Source organism: Rattus norvegicus, chromosome 12 (assembly GCF_036323735.1).
Source record: "Rattus norvegicus strain BN/NHsdMcwi chromosome 12, GRCr8, whole genome shotgun sequence".
NCBI lineage: Eukaryota > Metazoa > Chordata > Mammalia > Rodentia > Muridae > Rattus > Rattus norvegicus.
In genome coordinates, this window is record NC_086030.1 from 51,778,267 (window position 1) to 51,804,569 (window position 26,303).

A 26,303-nucleotide genomic window follows, 5' to 3' on the forward strand; every position below is an offset into this window, starting at 1 on the left:
CGAAATGCAGACTCTGAGACCACCCAGCAAGCAGGGAGGCTGCTCAATCATCCTCCCTACACCAACACTGTTAAACATGACAAGGTGACACCCTGACCTGGTCTGCCTTCCCCGACAAGCATCCACATACCCAGCCTGTCATCTGTTCTCATCAGATCGAGAGCATAGGATGCTCTGGCCAGGACCCGGGATGGGGAGTTAGGTGTCTCCCGCTACCAACTCTGGTCACTCTGATGGCCTCAGGGAGGCCAGTCAGGCTGGAGCCCCAAGGATCACCATACTCCAGCTTCCTCCCTTCCCTCTGCACCGTCTTTGCAAACTGGTCAAGTTTATATCATTCCGCAGATTCCCTGAAACTGACTCATCTTTTGAATTAAGTAAATTAGTCTCTCTCTCCTTTAAAATTCAAACGCGTAGCCAGGCAAGGAGTTTCGTTTACTCCCATTCTTGTGAAATACTTTTTTAGAAATATGACCAACTTCTTTGCAAAATCACACATGCTTCAGCTCCGATGACCTGATTTTTCGTGAAAACGTAGACAAGCTCACACGGTAAGATTGTGGAGTGCTTGTGAGAAAACTCCAAGAAACTAAGACCAGAGTCTTATGACCTCAGTTTCTTCAAAAAAACGTTTTTCTTGGATGATGTTCTCATGCCCCTCCCAGGTGTAGCAAACAGGAATTAGTTATTAGTTATTAGTTATTAGGAATTACTTCATATTATTCAACACCTGGCCAGTGTTTAATATGTTTGAGCCACTGGCTGCTTGTCTGCCTCCTGGGGCTTGCCCTTCACATGCGGTTTGCCCTTGTGACTGTACACGCTACTCACACGGCTCCTCTCAACCCTCAGGGTCTAAGTTGTCCGATGCCCTGAAGAAAGTCGGCTACTGCGTGAGACTTCAGTCTACCTCGTTTATCAGCTCCCTTCTCCCAGATCCTCCAGAGCGGTAAACAATCAAATTCTCAGCCAAACTCCATTTATGGCCCCCACTCCTTGATCAATGCCTCTTAGGTTAGTAATGTATTGCTACCAATGAGAGAAGACACCTGCACCATTTGTCAAAAATGCGCGTAAGTAGAAGATGAAAATGTATGGCATCGACAGCCAGTTGTAGCTTCATGTGTGTGTGTGTGTGTGTGTGTGTGTGTGTGTGTGTGTGTGTGTGATGGCCTCTTGAAGGTCACTAGGTCAGAAATGGCCACCAGCTAGACAATACAGTTGTTGACTCTGCCTGGGAAGCTGGAGACAGTGGCAAGGGGGCAGGTCCCACACTTTATAGATGAGGGGTGCATATGTCACAGAGTCCCTTCCCCTACAAAACATGTGGTAAGGCTCCTGCCTATAATGACTCCTTCAGTCCCTACCGGATTCCCATACCCACCTCACAAGCGAAGAAATTAAAGCTCGGATAGGCAGATGATGTCCACGGGGAAGAGTGAAGTTAGAGAGGAACCCAGCTGGTCAATGGCCACACTCTTAATGAAAACAGGGGAGCTTGGCCAGACAGGGCTTCCCTGGGGACATAGCTAGAGTAGCAGCTATAAAGGGGTTGCCTCTGGCAGATGGCGGGATCAGGGATAGTATTCAACATCTCATAATCCATAAATCAATAAACTAGACACATAGGACACCTGGGACAAAAAGCCCAGTGACTGAAGCACTGAATTTAGAAGCCCTGACTGGGACTTGATCAGGTCGTAGGCAGTGTGGATCAGATCAACACCCTGAAGAATGGATAGAGGGAAGGTCCGGCTCGTGGGTTGCCTGGGAACCTTGCCTTTCCCCAACTCTGATAATTGACAAATGCATTATTAACCCAGCCACTCTCATCTGGTCTGAAACATCCAAGAGAAATCATCAATGCTTTTCAAAACCAGCCAGCAAGGCAGAGGCAGCATCCTAGCTAAAGTCCAGGTCTCGGGCCTGAAGAAAGGCTCAATTGTTAAGGGCACTTTTTGCTCTTTCAGACGAACCAACTTCAATTCCCACCATCCATATCAGGCGACTCACAAGCCACCTATGACCCCAGGTCTAGGGGATCCAAAGTCCTCATTAGCCTCTGTCAGTAACACACACACATACGCATGCGCGCGCACACACACACACACACACACACACACACACACACACACACACACATACACATCAAACAAAATGTTTAAGAAAAAGAATCGGGGCTGAAGAGATGACTCAGTGGTTAAGAGCACTGATGCTCTTCCAGAGGTCCTGAGTTCTAATCTCAGCAATCACATGGTGGCTCACGATCATCTGAAATGAGATCTGATGCCCTCTTCTGGTGTGTCTGAAGACAGCTACAGTGTACTTATCTATAAATAAATAAATAAATAAATAAATAAATAAATAAATAAATAAATCAAGAGAGAGAGAGAGAGAGAGAAAATCACGCATCTTCCAGGTCACTTGCATTATGAGCTCTCTTTGTAGGACCCTCCCAGAGGCCAAGGAACACAGATGATGCCTGCTGACCTAACAAGCCACTGAGGAGACCAAGATAGGCTCTGTCTGCCTCCCCTCCCCTCACGACTCACTAGGACCCTCATGACACAGGACAGTGGTCGTGACCTCTTTGGCAAACCTCTGTCTCCAAAAATGCTTACATCATGATTCCTATCGGTAGCAAAATTATAGTTATGAAGTAGCAACAAAAATAATTTTATAGCCGGGGGTCACCACAACAGGAGGAACTGTATTAAAGGGCCATGGCATTAGGAAGGTTGAGACCCACTGCCATCCACTGAGTGGATGGAGCCTTTGCCTCCACTGACACCCACTCTGTTTCCCAGGATGCTCCTAGGTCACACAAGCCTTTCATTTACACCTCAGTTCAAACATTTACTGGATAGAGTCCCGGGCTGTTCCTTTGTGAGAGTCCTCAGCTGTGCAGCACGGCACCTGGGGGCCTGGCATATGGTTTCCTTGGAGTCTTTCCAGTTGGGAGTGCAGAAGTCTAAGATTCAGGCATAGCGAACAGAAACCTGTCCCTGTGGAAGTTCTAAGGAAGGCACCCTGCCTTTCTCTGCTCCTGAAAGGTCCCAGACTCCCTTGGCCTGTGGCCACATGGCTGTCTCTACCTCTGACCTTATAAGCCCCTTCCTGTATCTCCATTTTTTAAAAAGAAGATCTATTTTTATCACTGTGTGTGCACGTGTGCATGCAGGTGCCCACGGAGGCCTGGTGCGGAAATCAGATCCCCTGGGGCTGGAATTACAGACAGCCGTCAAGCACCCGATGTAGGCAGTAGGAGCCAGACCCCAGTCCCCTGAAAGAACAGCAAGTGCTCTTAACTGCTGAGCCACCTCTCCAGCCCCTGTCTCCTCTTCCCGCGGAGACAGATGTCATTAGATTTAGGCTCACCCCAGACGGCATAAGCTCATCTTCAATATCTGTGCAGACTTTTTCTCCATATAAGACTACATTCTAAGGTTTGGGGGATGAAAAATTTGGAAGACGCAGTTCAATTCATGTCAAATAACTCTCAAGTCCCTCATCTACCTACTTGCTCTGTCAATTACCCCTTTCCCATGTCATCTCTGCTGAAAATGCTTTACCTGGGCTCTGTATCTACCCGGCACCTCAGGGAGGTCCCTATGTTCAGCAGAGTTGAGCATCCCCAGGCCCCTGCAGTACGGGGTGGGTTTACAAGGCCTCCACCCGGGGAGGGATCCCAGAATAAGTGCTCATATATTCCCCTCACACATCTATATAGGCTGCCCGTCCTTCGCCAGTGTGAGCGTCCCGTGGAACAGGGATCTGTTTGCTTGGTCAGCAAGGGCTGTAGAACAAGAGCCACTGAGCAATCCTGGGATGCTCCACAGAGGAGGAGGAAGCAGAGAGCCTGGGAAGGTGCTGGTAACCACTGTGTCCTGTATTAGATTTCAAAGCCATCTTCTTCAGGGGGTGGGGGAGTACCTTTTTGAAGGTGGGAAGATGCTGCTGTCTGTCAGCCTCAGTGGTCCTTCAGTGGCTGGTAGCACTTCCGGCTTCTTCCTGTTGGTAGCAACACCTGTTTTCCCTCTCAAAGCATCTCTGCCTCTCTGAGACGGTGAGGAGGATGAGCTAGTCTTGAGACGCACGCAGAGCCTAGTTGCATTTCTTTGATGACTACTACTACTACTACTTCTTCTTCTTCTTCTTCTTCTTCTTCTTCTTCTTCTTCTTCTTCTTCTTCTTCTTCTTCTTCTTCTTCTTCCTCCTCTTCTCCTCCCCCTCCTCCCCTCCCCCTCCTCTTCCTCCTCCCTCTCTTTCTCCTCCTCCTTCTTCTCCTCCCCTCCTCCTCTTTCTTCTTCCTCTTCCTCCTCTTCTTCCTCCTCCCCCTCCTCCTCCCCTCCTCCTCTTCTTCCTCTTCCTCCTCCTCCTTCTCCTCCTCTCTTCCTCCTCTCTTCCTCTTCTTCCTCTTCCTCCTCCTCTTCTTCCTCTTCCTCCTCCTCCTTCTCTTCCTCCTCTCTTCCTCCTCCCCCTCCTCCTCCCCTCCTCCTCTTCTTCCTCTTCCCCCTCCTCCTTCTCCTCCTCCTCTCTTCCTCCTTCTTCTTCCTTCCCCTCTCTTTTCCCTCCTCCTCTTCCTCCATTTTTTTCTCCTTTTCTTTTTTTCTTTTTTTCGGAGCTGGGGACCGAACCCAGGGCCTTGCTAGGCAAGCGCTCTACCACTGAGCTAAATCCCCAACCCCCATTTTTTTAATGTGTATGAGTGTTTTCCCTGCATGTATGTTTGCACTGTGCTCCACGTGCCTATAGCAGTGGATGCCACTGGAACAATGGATGCCCTGGAACTGGACTTACAGACAGCTGGGAGCCACCATATGGGTGCTGAAAATTAAACTCTGATCCTCTGGGAAGAGTGGGTGGAAGTCAGCCAGCGCAACAAATTGCAGCTCTTTTCCCAGTTGCCACGACTCTTGCCACTTAAATGGGCTGTGCAGTAACAGATACTCTGAGAAGGGTGAAAACCAATGGGCCTGAGCTGAGAAGGCCCGGAACCAAAGTGAATCACCTTGCGAAGTAAAACTTGCAGGGTAACAAGAACACTCCTGCCGCCCACTGTGCTCCCTGCAATCGAGGTGCCCTTTCTGCTTCTCAAGTGTGCAGAGATGCTCCAAACAGGGGCCTTTCTAGAAGCTAATACCCAGATCTATCCAGAGTCTCAAGAGGGATGCATGCTGGAGCTACCAATGGAGAAGGAAGCAGTCCCCAGGCCCAGGCCCACATATTCCTCCAACTGCATTATCTTCTTGCTCCTAAGCGTGTTGCCACCTGGCTGGTCACCTGCCTGACAGAAGTGGATAAAAGGGGGCCACTCCTTGTGAGGACATCCAAAAGAGAGGCTCATTGTGCTCAGCTTATGTTCTAGGGACACAGCTGCACTCTGAGCAAATGCTCTTGGTAGGAGAGAGATCTAGGCCATGTCTTGTCTTGTCACACCTGGCACAGCACCTGCCACATCCCCAGCCATAGGCTCAATTCACCCCCACCTCCAACACCTTGTCTTAGGCTCAGTACTCACTACTCTGAAGCCAATGATTACAAAGCCAAGTCACACCATTGCTGACATTTCTCCACCCTTCCCCTCCCTCCTTCCGGCCTCTGCTCCAGCTCTCAAAATCCTTTCTAGATAGATGGAAATTCATTTCGCCCAACACAAGCTGGCTGGGAGGACCAGTGCTTACCAACAGTCACTGCTGGTGTTGTTGCAATGAAGGTGACTCAGAACCCGATGCCCTATGACAATTGCCTCAATTTTCCCACCTGGCTTCCAGCCCCGCCATCTTAACCCTGGGGGGGGGGGCCTTCTGAAGCTGTGTGCACTGGCAAGCTTCAGCTGCAGGAAGCAGAAAAGGCCTGAGTAACCCAGGATCACAGCATGAGGACAATCGCGCTCCTGCAACATGGCTCTGCAGCATGGCTCACTCCACATCCCACATCCTCCTCACTGGAGCTGGCTCTTTTGAATCTTTTGACAGCAGTGCAACGGCGTGCGGTCTTCCAGAACACTTTCATTTGGTACTTCCGCCAACAAGCACGGCGGTGGGATATGATGGCCCAAAATAAACTTATCCCGAGCCATGTGGCACCGAGAGCCTTTGATCCCAGTGTGTGAGGCAAAGGTGAGTGGATCTCTCTGAGTTTGGCCTAGGATACAGAGACCAAGACAGCCAGTGCTGTGTAGAGAAAGACTTTGTTAAAACAAACAAACAAACAAACGAACGAACTTATCTATCAAAAGCAATGTACAGCCACTTACTCAAATATTCATGGGTGTCCTACTCTGCCTGAGTGTTGGGCGCTAGAGATGGAACCACAGACAAACGTATTTAAAAGGGACCAAAGGAACTGGGCGTGGTAGAGCACACCTTTGAGCCCAGCACTCAGGAGGCAGGGGAAGCAGAACTCTGTAAATTTGAGGCTAACCTGGTCTACACTAGAGACACAAGACATCCAGGGCTACACAATAGAGAGAGCTTGTCTCTGAAACAGCAAACATAGGAAAGGACCAAAGGACAGGAGTCTGCACAGGTGTTGTGGTCAGTGGAAGTAACAGGTCAGCATCCCAGAGGAGGGCGAGCAAGCCTTTATGAGGCAGACAGTCACCCTCTGTGCCAAGACTTCTATGGCTGGCATCTGGGACCCACATTAAAACCTTCTGTTTTGTTTTTGTTTTTAACTTGAGCTTGTGATAATGTCAGAAATGCAGGTCCTGCGTATCCTTCAAGCAGCTGCGCCACCAGCTTCCTATACAACCCTGGCAGCATGCATACATGCTCTGATTTTAGAAATGACCCTTCAAGAGTGACCAGGTGTGAGACCCTGGGCCAAGGGGTCCCCTCCACCATACGAAGTTTTCCTCAGCATAGGGCTCTGCCTCTGTTCTGCTGAGCCGTCACACAGATGGGGCACCCGGTACGGACAAAAGCCCCAATTGTCCCTGCACACATTGTGTCATTAGGAGAAAAGGGTTGAATTCCCAGCATCAGACTGGAAACAGCACCAACAGCTTGGAGGATTTCAAATTTACTGCTCCTGAGAGCCTGGGCCAGCCGCTCACACAGCCATGGGCACCAGGCTTTATGTGCAATTTAAGGTATTCAGAGGGTGAGTTCTTCCCATAAACATTTTCTCCTTGCCTTGAGCACTGAATTTAGAAGCAATTCTCAAGCGCAGATAAGAGGGACCGCGCACCCTTTCCCACAGTGCCCCCCCCCGTCCTATGAGCCTGAACCTGTGCCACATTGGGAGTCTCTGCCAGGGTAAGACATGCCACAAGATCACAGGGCCAAAGAGAATGGCATAACGCCCACGCCAAAGCACCCTCCTGAGTGTCTCCTGCCTCCCCAGGACTTCCTCTTCTCCCCAGCTGGGAGAGAGTTCAAAGGAAGGGTCCCAGCCCAGGGGATGTAAGCAATTGCTTCTTCTTACTGTTTTAATGTGACTGAGATAAGCATCAGGTAGAAACCCTTGGGGACCAAGCCCGCATCTCTAGGATCTAAAGTAGAACAAGCCGTGCCAGGGAGAGCAGCCAGCCTCCTCCAGGAAGCTCTCATGGCTTTCCTCCATGCCTTCAGTCAGAGGTCTTAAGTCAAGCCTGGAGTGGAGTAAGGATATCTCAAACAACTTCACTTAAACAGACAGCCCCTGGATACTTTATACTCTACCCTGAGGAGCCCACCTGAGACCAGTGTCTTGTTTCCTTCCTAGGACAAATACTGAATGACAATTGAGCTTAGATTCTGCTAAGCTTATGAATCAGAGAGAAAGGCATAGCCCTTTCAGCACAGAGAAGGAGCAGAAAAGGGAAGGGATTTAGTGAGGGGTGGAGGAAAAGTTGAAGGAGAGGCGGAGATAGGGAAGGAATGGGAGAAGAAAAGCAGGAAGCCATCAGGAGCGTAGGAGCAGGGAGGAGATGGGCCAGAGGGAAGAACTTCATTCTGTCCATCTCAACGTCAGGAAAGGTGATCCAGGGTCCCAGCTTTTTATTCCACCAACTACTGGGCCCCCTCGTCCTTGGGGAACTAAGGAAGGAAACAGCTCATGAGGCTGGCTGGCTAGCATGATGTTACACAAGCGCAAACGGTGCCAATGTTTTTATATAATCCTCTGGTTCGCCCCATAAAACAGACCATAACACCCTGGCAAATACACTTCAATAAAGCTTCGTGCTATTACGGGACCCAGCGTCTTCCAGGAGATGAATCATACTGGCAGCGAGGCCAAGCCACCGCTCCAACTCAACTTTCTTCCTCTGTGCCTTCAGCTGAACGGCTGATGGAGAAGCCACAAAGCTGGTCAGGATTCCTGTGGGTTCCTAGAGCTCTGTGGGTGATGAGGGTTTTGTTGTATGAGGCTACCTGAGCCATTTGGAATTCAGATGGCACTTGCTTAGTGCTTAGGAGACCCCAGTGACCCTTACACAGCAAGCAGGCAACTTAGAACCTGAACCCTGCTGAAGCTGGCAACCCAGCCTAGTCACTGCCTAGCGAAGCCAGTTCCTAGCACTTGCAGAAAGTGGTTTGCTGGGGCTGTTTCTGCTGGAGCTGCAGGCATGCACCAATTGTCTCCTGAAGCCTAACAAAGCTGTCCTTGGGGACAGAGATGGTGCATTCATCCTACACCCAAAATGTAAAATAGTCTATTCCCAACAGCTACAACCATCCACCGTGACTTGCTGTGACAAAGATGCTGAGTGCCCCTTTCCTCACAGAAAAGCAAAGAGGCCACCAGAAGCTGAAACTTTCATGCCTCAGGGGTTCCCAGGCACCATGACCTCAGTCCACGGGAGCACTTGGCTCCTACCCAGCTCTACTAAACATTTGAATCCATCTGCCCACACAGCCCTTGTGTTGTGTCTTACATTTCTCCCACAACAGAACTTTCTGCAGGAGCCCTGAGCATCCTTGAAAGGTGGCTATCCAGGCCAGAGGTCAGACTTTAATGGACAGAACACCCTCTGTGCCACGCAATGAGGAAGATGGGATGGATCATTTTAGAGGGGCAGCAGTCACCCCTCCTTCTGTATCTCCAGGAAGGGGACTGGGGCCAGTCTAAACCCACAGCTTGGAAGGGCCCTCCGGGTCCTTGCTGTGGACCTAGGTGTCACCTCCACCCTCACAGTTCTGTAAAGTATCTCTAGTCCCTGGATGTGAACCTAGGCACTGTCTGGACTCACTGTGGATCTAGGCATTGCCTGAGCCTCTCACTATCCTCCTGGAAACTCCTCAGAGGCTCTTCCTGAGAAGTTCGAGTTCTCTTGGGTAGTAAGTTTGGAAGCATTGTGGGAGAGGCAGGGGACAGTTCCCAAGTGTTCACAGGATGAGTGGATGGTGCAGTCACCCCATCACTGTCCTCTGCCAGTGAAGGCCTCCCAGCACTCCCTCTGCAGGACCCAGAGTAGCTTCCACCCGGGACCCTGGAAGATATTGTGGGTTGGGTGTGGGCGGCCACTCCTGGGCAGTAATGTCCTGGCATGGGACCCTACCTCCCCTCCATACCGCGGCTCACCATTCAGCTGGTTGTAGACAACCTCCTCCAAATGGTCCAGGCGCTGTAGGATGGCCTCACGGTCAGTCAGAGCACTCGCCTTGGAGAGCCGATTGCGCATCCGGCGATCAGCGCCTCGCACGACCTGCACCAGCGCCTCAGAACGGTCCTGCAGGCGGCAGTACACCGAGAAGAGAATGATGCCCACGAACACCAGGATGTTGACCGTCAGCAAAGTTTTGATCTTCCTGGCCACCGCCATGAGCGCGGCTCGGACCGGGCCGCCTCACCCGCCGGGCATCCCCGGGGCCCCGGGGCCGCAGGAGCCTGGGAGCGGCCGGCCGCGATGGGGACCATGGGCCGGGCAAGGGCGGGAGCTGTTCTTTCAGCACCGCCGCGCGGGCTCCACGCTCCAGGCCGCCGCGACCCGCCCTTCTTCTCCAGCGCGCAGAAACCGCCGTGGGATGCGGGCACAGGGCGCCGCCCGCATAGTCAGCAGGGCCCGCCCGCCGGGAGCTTTCTGGGCCAGAAGGCAGCGCGAGGCCTTGGCTGCTGCGTCCCGTTCCTGCGCGCCCCGCTCCTGTGCGCTCGGCTCCTGCGCGCCCCGCTCCTGCGCGCCCCGAAACCACGGCGCCGGTGCGCAGTGACGCGGCCTGCGCTCATCAGCATGCACGCGGCGCCCGCTGCCCCGCCCGCCGCCCCAAACCGATCCCGCGCTCCACCCCTGGCCAGGATAGGCCCGCGTGGAGCGAGGCCCAGGGCGCGGCACCACTCAGCGCTTCGGACCGCCCTCCACGCCCGGGCTTATTTTAGGGGACAAAATCCACACTTGACCCCTGTGGACACGAAGCCTTAGGGAACGCCGGTCAGGATTGTGCTGTGGGTGCACGCTGGGGTGTGGTGGGGTGCCTTTGTGTGGTAATGAGTCAGAGCCACCTAGATTTGCCTGCCCACCGCGCCTGGCCAAACATAATCTGATTGGTTGCCCTCCTCTGGGTCCGAAGGATAAGAAAGGAGAGTAGAGTAGATTGGAGATTGAGCGATCCTATTGTAGCATCCGGCCAAACAAATAAAGGAAAAACAAATCTTGACCAGGTTTCCCAAGTTCTCAGCGCTCAGGTGCACGCTCAGCCAGAAGACAAACAACAAACACTTGCCTCTCCCTCTCTAATTTAGCCCCAAACAGTTATAGATGAGACTGCTGGGATCAGAGGAGAGATGGCACAAGTCACACAGCCTGGTCTGTGAGCCTGGGTCACGGGCTGTGAGCTCCTCCTGTTACCTGGTTACCAGTGAATCTTCAGTGCCTGAAAAACAGTTTCTGACACGTAGCTGGTATTTAGCAAATATTGATGAAATGAATAAATGATGGAGCATTTATGAGAAGCTTACTTTGTGGTGGGCCCGTCTCGCAGAAGGACAAGGTCTGTGGGACTTTGTAGCTCTTGGTTCTGCATATTTGTGCATGCACGTATCTTGTGTGTGCATATATCATGTGTAAGCATGCATGTCTATGTGTTCATTGTGTGTGCATGTGCACATGTGCTAACATTTGTATTTGTGCATGATTATATGTTTATACTCATGGATAGGTACTTATGTCTGTGTTACACATGTGTTTTTGTGTTCATAAGTCTCCTCTGTGTGTGAATATGCATATGTACAAAGGGTGTATATGTCTCTACATGTTGTATATGTTTGTGGTTATATATGGTATGTCTTCATAATGTACACGCACATGAGTAGTGTGTGATGTGTCTGCATGTGTGTGCATATATATGCATGCATGTGCTGTGTCCTTGTGATTATGCATGTGTGTGATGTTTATGTGATGCATGTGTGTGTTTGTATGTACATGTGTGTGTGCAGTTTCTGTGTGTATGGTTCCATGTCATATCTGATCACATTCAGAGGAGTGGGTAGAGGCTTAGAGACATTTGATTTCTGGTTGGAAGCAGCAGGAGTAAAAGTCACACTGCTTCTTTTCTAACTAAGCCTCTCCTTCCTGTCACAGAAAATGTGGCCGGTATGGATTTGCTGAAGAAGGCAGGGCAGGAGAATCTCATGAGTTTAAAGCCAGCCAGGTCTCCAGAGTGAGTTCCTGAACAGTCAGAGCTACACAGAGAAACCCTGTCTCTACAAATTAAAAAGGGAAAAGGAAAAGGAAATTGCGGGAGTCTAGCGCCTGCCGGTTCCAAATCCCCTGGGATGTAGATGTGGTGTCAGCACTATGAAGATGGCCACAAGCTTGTTGTACAGGAGAAAGCCCCAGAAAGCTCAAGCTTCTATCTTTATTTCATTTCAAAGTCATAAAGCATACAGTTTCAATTTTATTTCCCCAAACAGGTTCCAAGAAACCAGATCAAAATTCTCTGCAGTTTTCTCTATATGTTTCTTTCTCATATTCTTTTATTTCCCCCCAGGCAGATATTTAACCTTATGGGCTCATAATTAAGCACATCTCTGTGATCATTGTGGTTGGCACTATGTCTTAAACAGCTACTACAAGCTTTTATCTGGATCTACAAGGGCAATATCTTTATTTCTGTCCCGCACAACCATGGCCATAATAAGAAAATTTATTCCATTGGCACTAAATCTGGCTGAATCTTGACCAACCTTTTTTATTTTCTAACTACTTTGGGTTTTGGCATCTACATAGATGAGTTCCTGAACTAATGTCTTTATATTCATGTGTATTCATTAACTTCCCTAATCCGTTCTTGCGAGGGCTACTTTCTCAGTCAGTGTGTTCCGAGAATAATTATGTGCCCCAGGGAGGCTGCGCGACTTCTATTCCATTTGTCATAAATATTTCTCTAAGTTTTTAGTTGATTCAATAATCATTATTTCAATTCCATCGTTTATTTTTAATAAATCCACCTTAGAATCATTAAGGAATTTCTATTATGCAATTACCTCACCTGAGTACAGACAGAATGGTAGAAAAAGCTACCAGGAGTATATATAGTGTTATACTAGGGGAAAGGGATCACCCCTCATCCAGTCCAAGGAAAAACAGCCGAGGTTGCAGATTCCGTCACTCTGGTCTGTGCCAGGGCTATGGGAGTTGTTCATTGGGCGTTTCCTACAAGGAGAGCCATCCTTGAAGCATTCAGACACTGCTCCCTAGGACAAAGCATAGTTTTCACCAGAAAATATGTCTCTGAGACTTAGAGGACACTATCAGGAAGACCCCAGCCACTGGGACTGAGGCCAGGGCTCTGTAGTCACTCACCAGAGAGATCATGCCTCCCAAGATGAAGCCTGATAGATACACCTCACGCCTCAGGAGTCTAGGACAACAGTGTGGCTCACAGACACTGGTCTGTTTCCAAAAACTGCCATCCCTGTGTCCTGATATAATGTGTTGTTCTGTGGGTAACACACCAGGGTCCGAGATGTTTATACAAGGGCAGCCTTTAAATCACAGAACAGAACTCGCTCATGCCGCTTTGGGGTTAGGCACTGTTTTTGGGCTGGGATGACTTTCCTAACACTAATTGGATGGGGAGCAGAAGTGGGTATAGCCTGACTTTCCACCAGAGAAAACTGAGGCTCCAAGAAGAATGTATCCCTACCCAAGGTCATGCTGGCAGCAAAGTCTTGGTCTGGATTTGAGCCCAGACAACTTGGCTCCAGAATCAAATTTATTAGCCACTGATGCTCAAATAAAAAAAATCAGAAACTTTTCATTATATGTTTATGGAAAGTGATGTGAATGTGGTTCGTGTGAATACCCAGCAGCAGGTCCTGAGTCAGTATCTGGCTGAGTTCCATGGGCGGTGTGAGCAGACAGAACCTAGGAGTGAGCAAGAGGAGGCTCCCTGGAACATCCAGCCGACCTGGGAGAGATGCTGACTGCTTAGTGTGGGGTCCCAGGACATACAGAAGGCAGCTCTGTTGGAGCGTGAGAGAGTGTGAGAGAGCGTGAGAATGCTCTCCTTGTCCCTAAGAGTCACCTTCCACTGGCTCCCATGATGCTGTCCTTGGTATCCCTGCCAATGGCACACAGATATCACCTCGAGAGGCCCAACAGCTCATGGGAGCCTCATAGTCGCTCTTTGAGTGCAGGTTGCGGGAAGATAGGGCAGTGGGAAATCAGGGTGCACCTGGAGGGACACTAGGGTCATCCTTCAGGGGGTGGGGCTCTATGGGGTGCTTGGCCTCAGGCCTCTCCCACAACTTTGCACTGAATACTCAGAATGTAGCCAGCCTGGAGATACTGAGACATGGTGAGCAGGGGAGACCATGGTGCTGCCACTGGGCATCACCTCTAAACTGGTTATTCCCAGCCCAGAAAAAAAGGCCATTGGAGCTGCAGTATCGTGAAAAAGAAGAAGGATCTGGCCCAGGTTGGAACAGAAAGCTGTAAATGTAGGGATAAGGGGAATGCCCTCTCTCAGTGGAGCACACTCCATCAGGTTCTATTCCAGGTTCGCTGTATTGGTTACGTTTCCCCAAAGTACCCTACAAAAGAAACTTAGGGACCGGTTTGTTTTGATTCACCGTTTGAAGGCACAAAGCAGTCCATCAGAGTGGGAGGCATGGCATCAGGGATGTTAAGACCGCTGTTCACACCGCATCCACAGTCAGGAAGCAGAGAGATGGGGATGGATGCTGGTACTAACCTAGCCTGGAACTAGACCAGGCTAGCCCAACACTTGCTGTGTAGACCAGGCTAGCCCAGAACTCGCTGTGTAGACCAGGCTGGCCTACTCACAGAGATCTACTTGCCTCACTCTTCAGAGTAAAAAGGTGCTGCCTGCACTCAAGCTGGGTCTTCCTGCTTTAATTAGCCTAATCTAGAATTTCCTCATAGAAATGCCAGCGGTCAGGGAGTGGGGAAATGCTGAGAGCAGTAGACAGGCTCCATCCAGTGCAGGGTGGTTGTAGATTAGCCTGCTCAGGGGGAGTGATCCTTAAAACACAAGTGCCAAGCTGGAGACATAGCTCAGCAGTTAAGAGCATTCGCTGTTCTCATGGAGAACACATGCTCAGTCCCTAGCACACACCTAGCAAAGGAGATCTGACACCCTCTTCTGGCCTCTGCAGGGATGAGGCACACACGTGGTGCACAGACATGCACTGCAGTCAAAACACTCACACACAGAAAACCAATGAAATGAAGTTAAAATTACACAAATGCGCTGTTGAGCGCTAGCGTGACTTCCCTGGTCCCGCCTCTGACTCACTCACCTCGAATGAGGCAGTCTGTCCCTCTGCTCTCAAGAGCTGTCTCAGAAGGTGGGGGCTCTTAACCTGGTGTCTCAGTCAGGGTTTCTATTCCTGCACAAATGTCATGACCAAGAAGCAAGTTGGGGAGGAGAGGGTTTATTCAGCTCACACTTCCACCTTGCTGTTCACCACCAAAGGAAGTCAGGACTGGAACTCAAGTAGGTCAGGAAGCAGGAGCTGATGCAGAGACCATGGAGGGATGTTTCTTACTGGCTTGCTTCCCATGGGTGGCTCAGCTTGCTTTCTTATAGAACCCAGGACCACCAGCCCAGGGATGACCCCACCCACAATGGGCTGGGTCCTCCCCCCTTGGTCACTAGTTGAGAAAATGCCTTACAGCTGGGTCTCATGGAGGCATTTCCACAGCTGAGGCTCCTTTCTCTGTGATAACTCCAGCTTGTGTCACATTGACACACACAACACCAGCCAGTACACCTGGAGAGATGGCCCATGCATGCTCCTGTAGGCTCTGGGTCATCTGTCACCCTGCTTGGATCGAGTGTGGTAGTTCACATTAACCTTAATCATGGGTCACTATGAGACATCTTGACAGGTTCCCTGCCCTCCAGACCTTCTTTCTTCACAGTCATCTGGGGCCAATCGTTTCCCTCCACAGAGATGGATCAACCACCCATCATTATGCCGCGTCTGCACCTGTTGAAACAGAGGCACGGGAGCCACAGGCAGGCGTCACCTTCCTTTCCAGTTCAGTGGAATTACACGGCCTGGGGAAACATTTCCTGTCTGGGAACCAAGGCGGCCCTGCTAGGGAACAGGAAGTACAAGAGTTGCTGTTGTGACCCAACGAGGGGTGATTGTGAGAACACAATTGCCATGTCCTCTCCTGATCCCTGGACTCTCAGGTCCTGGCTGCAGGAAGAACAGTGACACATACTGGACAGTTCAGAGGGTATACAGGCTTCTGAAGAACCCTGCCCCTGCCCTCTACGGTATTGTCACCTAGTTAGTGTAGTAAGCACATCTTTAAAGGGCCATTCCACCATTCTGTTAAACCATGTGCCTGGGATGTCTAGGGAGGACTGGGTTGAAGATCTGTCCACAGGGAAGGCCAGGAGGCTCCAAATGGGTTGTTTCTGGCTGTCTTATGGGTAGGGTGAAGGAAGGGCTTACTTGCCAATCAGAGGTTACACAGAGTGGGGTATGCTGGGAAGAGTAATTGGTGTCAGCAGAGGTTAAATGTACAGGACTGCATTGTCACCCCCCCAGAGTTCACCCATCTTCTTCCCAGGCCACGTAAGAGAGATTGATGGAGCCTATGGGGACGCTACCCCAACATCCTTCCAGTCCTTGGTTGCACCGACCTCTGTGACCCTCCATGTTTGCCATGACGCTCTTGATTGGCCTGTTTCTCAAACAGAGGTGGTTCTAGTGGGATCCACAGGTCAGGACCCGTGCGGAAACTCTGCCAGCTGCTTGTCCACTCCAGTGATGCATTCTGGGATGGGACACTGAGCACAGCATGAATCTGAGAACTGAGACACACTGGGTCCCTCCTGGATCACCAAGGACACTGGAGCCTCCTGATAACTTTATTTCTTGGGGCTCTGGTAAGAAGCTGCTCTCTGATCCTGTCAGGTGACAAGAGAGTCTCGTGTGACAAACCCAATCCAATGTCCCTAAGTACTTGGAGCCTTGCAGAGCTGAGGCTAGCGGAAGGCCAGGAGGGGCGCAGACACAACCTTTCATTTCTACAGTGGCAGTGAGGCCTAGAGACAAGCTGAGACACAAGACACTGAGAATGGCATTCGCCTCCCGGCAGACCCCACAGCCATGAAAGCTGTGGAACCTAGGTCCTGCACCTTCAGGCTTCTGCGCTCAGAGAGAACAACAAAATCAATTATTTTTTTTTTTTTGGTTCTTTTTTTTTTCGGAGCTGGGGACCGAACCCAGGGCCTTGCGCTTCCTAGGTAAGCGCTCTACCACTGAGCTAAATCCCCAGCCCAAATCAATTATTTTTTAACTGCAAGCCCCTGAAAGAACATTTGAAGCCTTTAAAATAAAACCCAACTCCCAATTGCAGCCGTGGTCAATAGGGATTAAAAAAAACAAAACAAAACAAAAAAAACAACTCCTCATTCATCCATTCCAGATATCAGGGTTCTGAAGTCATGAGCCCATGAGGGGAAATGAAGTCACAGGAGAAGCATCTCTCTTCTACGCCACTGGCTTCACATGACATTTTCTGCAAGTTAGGCATGCGTCCAGATACCTCATCTCCAGAAAGCTGTGTCAACATGGGAATGTAATCCACTTCTGTCGGCTCTTCCACAGGTGTTTAAAAGCCTATATTCCATGTGGATATCTCTAGGCTTGAAAGTCAGCAATACTGGGGAGCCACTCCCACCAAGCTTCCCATGGCAGTTGTGCTTACCTCAGTGGTATTTTTACTGAGGCTTGGCAGGAGCAGATGTGGGAACATGAATTGAGGCCCCCGACGACTCAGGCTAGATGTCGCATGGGTCACGGAGAATGCGTGTGCAGCTCAGGTGAGGCAGAAGCTCCAGACTGGACTCCCCATTCACCACATCCCCTGTCATAGCTCAGCACTATTCGGAGACACCCTCCATCTTCTCCCAAAATGCTGCCCTTTCTCCTAAGAGGGGCTGAGATGGAAAGAAAGCTACTAACTCCACTGAGAATTACATCAACACACCTACAGCCCCACCTATGTGGCCACAGGGGAGCAGCGTTCTGGGTCTGTGAGCAGGTTTGAAAAGGGGGGGGTGCTGGGGATTTAGCTCAGTGGTAGAGCACTTACCTAGGAAGCGCAAGGCCCTGGGTTCGGTCCCCAGCTCCGAAAAAAAGAACCAAAAAAAAAAAAAAAAAGAAAAGAAAAGAAAAGAGAAAAGCAGAGGGGACCTTGCCCACCTCAGCTGGGGACACTCGTGTCAGGTTTTTGTACCTGTGGTGTGTGGCTGCAGATTCTAATCAGGTTGGCTGCCACATACGCTGAGACAGCTTATGCCCTACAGCCACCTCCTGCTAACCAGGCTTGAGGTCAGCTAATAATATACTAATATACTATACCCATTAGTATATTATTAGCATGTTAGTATAGCTAACAGGAACCAAAATCATGTCTTTCAACAAAAACACACATAAGCCAGGGTAACAGACAGATGAAAAGGTCACACTAAGAGGCTTGAAGGAGCCCGTTTCCACCAGAGCCATCGGTTCACATGGTGAAGATGTCTCCTGGGGAGACTGGGAACCCCGCATACAGACACATACCCAAGGACACCTGTGACATCACCCGATCCCACATATGCCTAGAGCTCGCCATTTATAGCACAACCACTGGTTGTATAACCCAATATATTTTTTCTCCTCTTATTAAACTGGTTTAGACTCAGTCTCTCTGTTGTTTACCAATAAAATCTGCCTTACTAACTCCAAATCCAATTTACCCAGAATGTCTAAGGCAGCAAAGGGTGGGGAGTAGAAGGCAGGATCTTTCTCCTGAGATCTCCCCAGGCAACAGAGAAGGACTTTTAGGGACTTGGAAAGGATTATCACGTCCACTGCCCAGTCAGGTTGCCAGGCTCAGCATGCAGGACAGAGCGGATCACGCAGGGTAGACTGAGAACAGCAGACTAGCGACAGGCCAAGCTGGCTCTCCAAGGCCATCTTTCTCTCTCTTCATAATGATATTCACAATTGTCTCCTTCCATTTCCCCTCCTGGCAATCTTTCCAACCCAGGTTTCTTCAAAGAACTCCCCAAAGATAAGACACAAAGCACGGCTGTCGTAAGGAAGATTCATGGCGGCGCCGTGTGCGCGTGGCGCTCGCAGACCTGAGCCCGGTGCCGTCTTTTCATTTTATTTAGTACCTGGGAGCAAGCTGGTCCCGAATCACATTTATGCTTTCTTCATAAATCAGCTGGTTTGGAGCCGCCGCACCTGGCTTGGTGTCCTTGGCCTGCTCTCTGAATGGGTGGCGAGTGCTCAGGACAACATGCGCAGTTCAGACCTTGTCTTTGCCCGCACACCAGGGGACCAGTGATCGGGGGTGTCTGGGGAAAGGAGCTTCAGCGAACAGGGATTTGTGGTTCACATCTTCACTAAGGGTTCCAGGATTCTCTCACTGTCTGCGTCCACATGGCGGAGAGGCAGCGTCCTGGAGTCAGTAGCTTCCTGAAGCTCATTGAGACTAGCCCTGTGTGCCAGCATCTCTGTCTGCACTCAGGGATCCGAGATACTACTGTTCGCCATCCAGGGCTGTTCTCTGGCACACTCACTGTGTGTTCCATGCCTGTTTCTACTGAAGCGCAAGTCTTTGAATTTCATGGTGAACTTATTGTCTCTGGTAGCTCTCAAAGAGGGCTGGATATCTTCCTAGGAACAGCCGAGGGAGAAGGAACTTAAGAGACTGTGTTCCACACTGGGGCCAGAGGGACCACGCCCCTTGTTAGGAACAGAGGGTCAGGCCGGGGACCAGGTGACCAACCGTGTCCTGAGAGTGATTCTGGCATTCGTGTAGAAACAGAGGATTGTTCCAGGGATGCTGGGCCTTCCCTGGCTTGGTCACCAGGCTGTGTGCATACATGGGCTACACAGTGAGCTTGTTACTTGAGACCCTGTCTGGAAGGAAGGAAGGAAGGAAGGAAGGAAGGAAGGAAGGAAGGAAGGAGAAAGGGAGGGAGGGAGAAAGGAATGAAGGAAGGAGAGAGGGAGGGAAAGGAAGGAGGGACAGAAAGGAGGAGGGAGGGAAAGGGAGGAAGGGAGGAGGGGAGGAATAAAGAAAAGAGGGGAGGGAGGCAGGGAAGGAAGGGAGGAGAGGGGAGGCTTACTATGTCATGTCAACCCATAAAACAAATACAATGGAGGATGCTACCTTCCTAACTACCTTCACTCTATGAATTAATTTTCAAAGGAGGAGTTCTAGTTTTTTGTATCAAGAGAAAAATATTTTAAGCTTTATTTTCTATGTTGTGTGTGGTAGCACATGCCTTTAGTCCTGGCACATGGGAGAGGCAGAGACAGACAAATCTCTGTGAGTCCAAGGCTAGTCTCGTCTACATACTGAATTCTAGACCACCCAGAACTATAATAGTAAGACCCTGTCTAAAAATTTTTTAAAAATACATCTTATTTGTGTGTATATGAGTGCATATATGGGGGGGCAGGATGGGACCCAGAAAAGGCAGAAAGGGCATTGGCTCCTGTACAGGTAGAGTTACAGTCAGCCTGTCATGGGTGCTGGGAACTGAACTCAAATCTCCTAAAAGAGCAGCAAGTGCTCTTAACTCCCAAGCCATCTCTCCAGCTCCAAAAAAACAACCCAGTAGGATTTGATGGGTCCGAATTGGTGCATTGGAGTTAAGACTAGACTCATTCAGGGTCTCACCTCACCTTGCCTTGATATACACTTAGCCACACACAAGAACACAGTACAAACCCTTGCAGACACATGAGCCCTCCTGTCACATTCGTCATTAGAACTAGCCATTCTAGGTTTTCATATGCTGAAGCTCTGTTGAGGTGACTTACAGATATTTTCTGATGTGCCCTAGCCTTCTGGGCCATCATATGTAAAGCTGTTTTTCTTACAAATAAGAACACAAGGAAGCCGACTTTTGGGTCTTAACCCTTCACTGATTTCTGGTATTTTATGGGTTGGTCACCTATGAGGTAGAAAATAGAGACTGAATGGAGTTAGAATGTGGGCAAGGTTGAGAACACCCTTACCTCAGCATGTAGAATCAGCATCTTGAGCTGACACCGGAATGGATCTAGTGATACATATCCCCTTCAGTATTCATGGAGCCAATGTCACAGCCACATCACCTGGCTCACTGTTGCAAACCATTAGAATAACCTGTCACACTTTCATTAAAAAGAAAAAAGAAAAAGAAAAAACCCAAAGGATGAAGAGATTACTCAGTGGTTAAGAGTACCTGCTGCTCTTGCAGAGATCCAGAGCTCAGTTCCAAGAACTGACTGGGTAGTTCACAGTATCTCTTTTGCAAACCTTAACTGGAGGGCTTACAGTGCCCTCTTCTGGCCTCCATAGGTACCTGCATTCATAAACACGCACACACAGACATGCACATGTGTATACACAACACACACACACACACACACACACACACACACAATTTGTTTGTTTTTCGAAACAGACTTTCTTTGTGTAGTTTTAGCTGTCCTGGAACTCACTCTGTAGATCAGGCTGGCCCCGAACTCACAGACATCCACCTGCCTCTGTTTCCCCGAGTGCTGGGATTAAAGACAAGTGTCACCACCACCAGAGCTTTAAAAAAAATTTTTTTTAATCTAAAAAAAAAAATCGTGTTTGATATCAGGTTTCAGCGCCAGGACTGTGTGCCATTCAGATTCCACCAGTGCTGGCCTGGGCTTTTGCCAACTTTCACTACTATATAATTTAATCTAATTGATCAATTAAATCCGAATAATTTTTAAACAACTCATAATAACAGTTATATAATTTCAGTACTACATATAATTTTCTTAGCAACTTTATCAAAGGAAATTGCTCGTGAGGCTGTGCCGTCTGCCTCATGAAAATTGTTGCCTCCAGCGCTCTTTCTTAGGTGTCTAGGAGCTCGGGATCCCAGGATAGAAGGGACCCCACAGGAAAATTGTGAAATTTCTCTTGTCCAGTGAAAAATGAGAAACTGCAGCTCTTGGTTTGCCCTGGGTAAAGGCTGCCACACTCAAACATTAAAGGCATGCAGGGAACACATCTACCTTTGCTTGTGTGACTGCCTGGGGTCCTTCTGTGTTCTGTGAGTGGCTCTGTTGATCCCTCTGGGAATGTCCAACCTTAGTGGAGATGCTGTATCCTCCGTAGGCTGGCTGGGCTCACTGTACCCGGACAAGAGAACACATGTGCTAATATCAGCTTTCTGCCACTGTGACGCAACACCTGAGACAAATAGCTTTCAAGGGATACAGGCTGGTTTGGTTCAGGATCTTAGAGATTTCATTTCATGGCTGCTTTGGACCAGTAAAGGGGCAGCACATCACTGGGAAGACTGGGGCAGAAGAAATTGTTCACCTCATAGCAAGCAGGAAGCCAAGAAGAAAGGGAGGGAGGGAGGGAGGGAGGGAGGGAAGGAAGGAAAGAGGGAGGGAAAGGAGAGGAAAAGAAAGAGAAAAAAGCAGAGATCTGAGTCCCAGTGTTTCTTTCTCTCCCTGATAGTACTAGAAGCTAAAGACCAAATTTTAACATAGGTGCTCTTAAAATCTATTTACATTCTCGCTGCCACTACAGAAGTCACAGCACGGGATTGGGGATTTAGCTCAGTGGTAGAGCGCTTGCCTAGGAAGCGCAAGGTCCTGGGTTCGGTCCCCAGCTCCGGAAAAAAAAAAAAAAAAAAAAGAAGTCACAGCACCCAGAGGAAGGGACCTGTTAAATCCGGATCAGAGGGTTGAGAAGTGGGGACAGGAGCCTTCACCAAGCCCAACGTCTTCAGCTGCAGGTAGCAGGAACTGACCTGAGCAACCGGCTTATGGGTGGATGGATACAGTGCATTGTCTGAGAGGAAACGAACATGAAAATGCAGAAAGTGAACCGAAAAAGCCAGCCCCAGGGACAGAAAGTCAAAGGCCTGGAATGGGTGTGGTCCTTCTGAGCCTTGGCTACACTGCAGGTTCCTGCAGTCCGGTCAGCTTCTATTTGGCATCTTACGTCCAAAGGGTTCCTCCAGGTCCGCTCAGAGCAGGAAACAGAGAGCTCTGAGAGAAAAAGTATGTGATGGCAAGAAAGGGACCAGCCACCTCCTGTCCAGCCGTGTGGCACCAGCAGCCCTGAGGAACACCCACCATAGCCAGCTCAGCTCCTATGCAGATCGCCCCAGCCGACTGTTCCTCTAGTCAAGAGCCACAGTGGACAGAAGGCAGCTTCATGACTGCACTGGGCCTCCCTGCCCAGCTCTGCAGTGCTGGGCTTTCTTATGTCATTGTCCTGTCTTGCTGTGTGACAGTTCCTGCCCCCTCACACTGACTCTGGAAGATGTCAACACCCTGGTCCCATTACTCAGGTGTTACAGGTTAAAGGTTCCCCCAAAACTTGCATGGTAAGGTCCTGCCCTCCACATTACCTTGGAATGCAACCTCGTTGTGAAAGTCATTGGCTACATCAGTTGGGACAATGTTGTGCTGGAGTGGGGTTCCCTAATCTGCAGCCTCATAAAGGAGGAAAACCTGAGCACAAAATCCCACAAAGAAAACCATGAAGGTACAGAGAGGACCTCGTCCACAGACCCAGAAGAGCAGCCTTGGAGGAGCGGATGACCTCTGGCTTCTGTTACTGAATCTTGACCTCTCGTGGCATTGCAGCCACTCTGGGAGGCAGGACCAGCAGAGGAGGGCTCCGGGGCTTAGACCCTGCAAGATTAAGCCACTAACAGTTAAGGCATCTGGTCCCACCAATCATAAGCAGGAGCTGGGATTGTGGGCCAGCATGTTACTTCCTGCTCTGTTGCTGCCTCTACTGGAGCCTTGACTAGTGTAGTGGTTGGGGTCAGAGAAGTGTGGAGGATAGCCTACCCTGAGAGTGAAGCAACCCTGGAGAAGAGCCAGGAGTGGGGGGTCACAAAGCAGGGCCCTGTCAAAGATGCAAAGGCTGGCGTCTCAGAAGCAGCATCAGAACAGGTAAGAGAAGGCAGAAAGGCAGAGCCCATGTGAGCCAGGGCACCATGGGAACTGGGCAGGTCCTAAAAGTGAACCTGACCCCTGACTCTGTGTGTGCATCCATGTTTGCCTGAATACATATGTGCTTGCATGTGTGTTTATATGTATGTATCTGCATTTTTGTGCCAACATGTATGTGTCTGCATGTATATGCCTATATGTGTGGTTTTGTGTGTATACACAGATATATACCTGCATATATAAGTTCCTGCATGAGTGTCTCTGTATGTGTGCCCCTGTATATATATGTGTGTATAAATGTATGTAGCACATATGCATATATGTATATATGTGTATATAAATGTATGTATGCACATATGCATATATGTGTGTGTATATATGTATGTATGTATATGAATACATGTATTTATATATGTGAATATTTAGTAATATATATGAAGTAGGAATATATACATGAATGTATTCCTTCACTTGAGTGGTTGTGTTATATTCTTTCATGTGTGTACTTAGTGTGTGTATATGTGCATGAGCATGCCATCGTGTGTATACATGCTTGCATCTGTGGTCATGCATTTACTGTGTGTCTACATGTGCATTCCAACATCGTGTGCCTGAATAGATGAGTTTGCATAGGTATGCTTGCATGTGTGTGCACCTTCATTTGCTTATGTGTTCCTGCGTGTATATATCTTCGTGTGTGTGTCTCAGTTTATGTGTTCCTTCATACATGCATGCTACATGTGAACATTTCCTTGTGTGTGTGCAGGGAGGTGTCCTTTTGCATATATATGTGTGTATGTGACTGTGTGTGACTTGTCATGCATATATAGTAAGCACATGTCTCTGTGGGTGTTCAGTCATGCACTGTACAAAAAAAATGTTTCAGTCAACAGCAAATCACACACACAGCAGGGGACCCATGATTACATAATTACACCACCAAATGATGTCACAACCATCTTAATAGATTCACAGAGCAGTGAAATTGCTCAGTAATGCTCTTTTCAGAAGATAATCTGTGTTGGTTAGTGTTTGTCAACTTGACACCAGAGTCACTTGGGAGGAGGGAATCTCAGTAGAAGAATTTCCCCCATCAGATTAGCCTATGGGCATTTTCTTACATGATGAGTGATTGACAGGAGAGCTTTGGGATAAACTTGGGCAAAGAAGAATAACAGTGTCTTGCCACCAGTGGCTTCCGGAGACACGGACGGAACTACTGTTGACCAGAGTGTAAGCCCAGCTCCACAGGCTTAGCTGTTTATCTGTGCTTCCTCCACCCTCCTCTCTCCAGGCCCTCCCTTGGATTCACCTTCTGAATCAGAATTCCATGACCAAGATCCAAAGAGGGGCATCGACTCCCTACAGGCCCCCACCCCCTTGCAATGGAGAGCCACCTGTGGCTCTGTCTCCTTCATTGTCTCCTTGAAGAGATGGAAATGAGATCTCAGAGTGCCTGGTGCGCTGGCGGTGAAATTCCCAAGATTTCTGCTTAAATGCAGCAACAAAGTTTTCATTAATTCTCCATAAGTGTAAATGTTCCCACGGGCGCCAATTAAAGTCTTCCGTGGAGCCCAGCTTTCCCAAACAAGAACGATTTGAATTTGAATATCAAACACTTTGCACAGTGGGGCTGCTGAGATCCCCACAGAGCTAGGCCCTGAGAGGGAGAGCTACCCTGGTCCTGTTTACACCACCTCCTCTGGGTTTCTCCTCCGCTGGGGTCCTTCTTACCATCTCAGTAACTCCCACCTGCCTTCTCCAAGAAAGTGCCCGAGACCCAGAATTCTCCAGACTGTATGGGTCTCCGTAAGGTTTCCTGGTTTCCTCCAGGAAATATGGGTACATGTATTTGGGGGGCTTAGAGGGGCTGGAGGTTGAAGACATGACCAGTCATCTAGGAATTCACACTGAAGGGGTAGCAAGGTCCCATGCTATCAGTCCTTTCTGTCCATTACCCGTTTGTCACCCAAAGAGCTTTCCGTTGTTCCCAGTAGATAAACCTTGTGCTCGCCAACACTCCTTCAAATATTCGAGTTGTCAGAAATTGCCAATATCTATAAACTTTTTGCTGTGTGTGCATTTTGTGCATTTGCATGTGTGTGCATACAGGTAGAGGCCCTCAATCAACATAAGGTAGCTTGCCCTATTATCCTCTACCTTATATTTTGAGATGGGGTCTCTCATTGTACCCAGTGCTTACCAACTGGCTAGACCAGCTTACCAGCAAGCCCTGGGAATCTACATGTTTCCCCTGTACTGAGGTTACAGATTTGTGCTACCCTGCCTTGCTGGGAATCGAAACCCAGGTCCTCAGGCCTTTGTGCTTGCCTAGTGCCTTTGTGCTTGCTTCTCCCTAGTCCCAATACCTTAGTGATCCCCACCCCTTAGTGATACCTCCAGTGTCCCTGTGGGTGTTCAGCGATGCAGCAAAGTGTGTCTGAGCTACTGTAGATGCTGCTTCTAAAAGAGCTCTATGCAGATTCGGTTTGCAACAATCTCTGTTCAGCCCACTTTGGCCATTGGTATTTCCTCCCTGCCATGTGGTCCAATTTTTGGTAGTGTTTGTAGAGGTCTCTTACCTTCAGCTCTCCTAGACTGATAACAATGTGATGGCTCCATTATCAGAATCTACAGAAGCATCATCACCATCACCAATGTTGTCACCAACATCGTCACCATCATCACCACCATCACCATCATCACCAACATCACCATCATCACCAACATCACCATCATCACCAACATTGTCACCACCATCACCATCATCACCACCATCACCATCATCACCATCATCACCAACATCACCATCATCACCAACATTGTCACCACCATCATCATCATCACCAATATCACCATCATCATCACCAACATCACCACCATCATCATCATCACCAACATCGTCACCATCATCACCGTCATGATTATCATCACACCTG

At 49.3% G+C, this 26,303-nt stretch overlaps 1 protein-coding gene and 1 long non-coding RNA gene across 3 annotated transcripts in view; both read right to left on the reverse strand.

The window, feature by feature from the left end:
* Positions 1 to 10,122, reverse strand: part of Galnt9 (polypeptide N-acetylgalactosaminyltransferase 9) — a 78,213-nt gene extending 68,091 nt beyond the window's left edge. The window contains exon 1 of one of the 2 annotated variants that reach the window (XM_008769333.4): positions 9,511 to 10,122. In XM_008769333.4, the coding sequence (XP_008767555.1) occupies positions 9,511 to 9,751 (241 nt within the window). In that variant the 5' untranslated portion in view covers positions 9,752 to 10,122. The remainder of the gene's footprint in view (positions 1 to 9,510) is intronic. The other variant, NM_001122644.1, reaches the window with a different exon arrangement.
* Positions 10,123 to 14,807: 4,685 nt separating this feature from the next.
* On the reverse strand, positions 14,808 to 15,464 carry LOC134481339 (uncharacterized). Its single transcript, XR_010056832.1, has 2 exons — positions 15,065 to 15,464; positions 14,808 to 14,904 (listed from the first exon to the last, which is right to left on the reverse strand). It is a non-coding gene; the product is annotated as an uncharacterized LOC134481339 (long non-coding RNA).
* Positions 15,465 to 26,303: the final 10,839 nt, after the last annotated feature.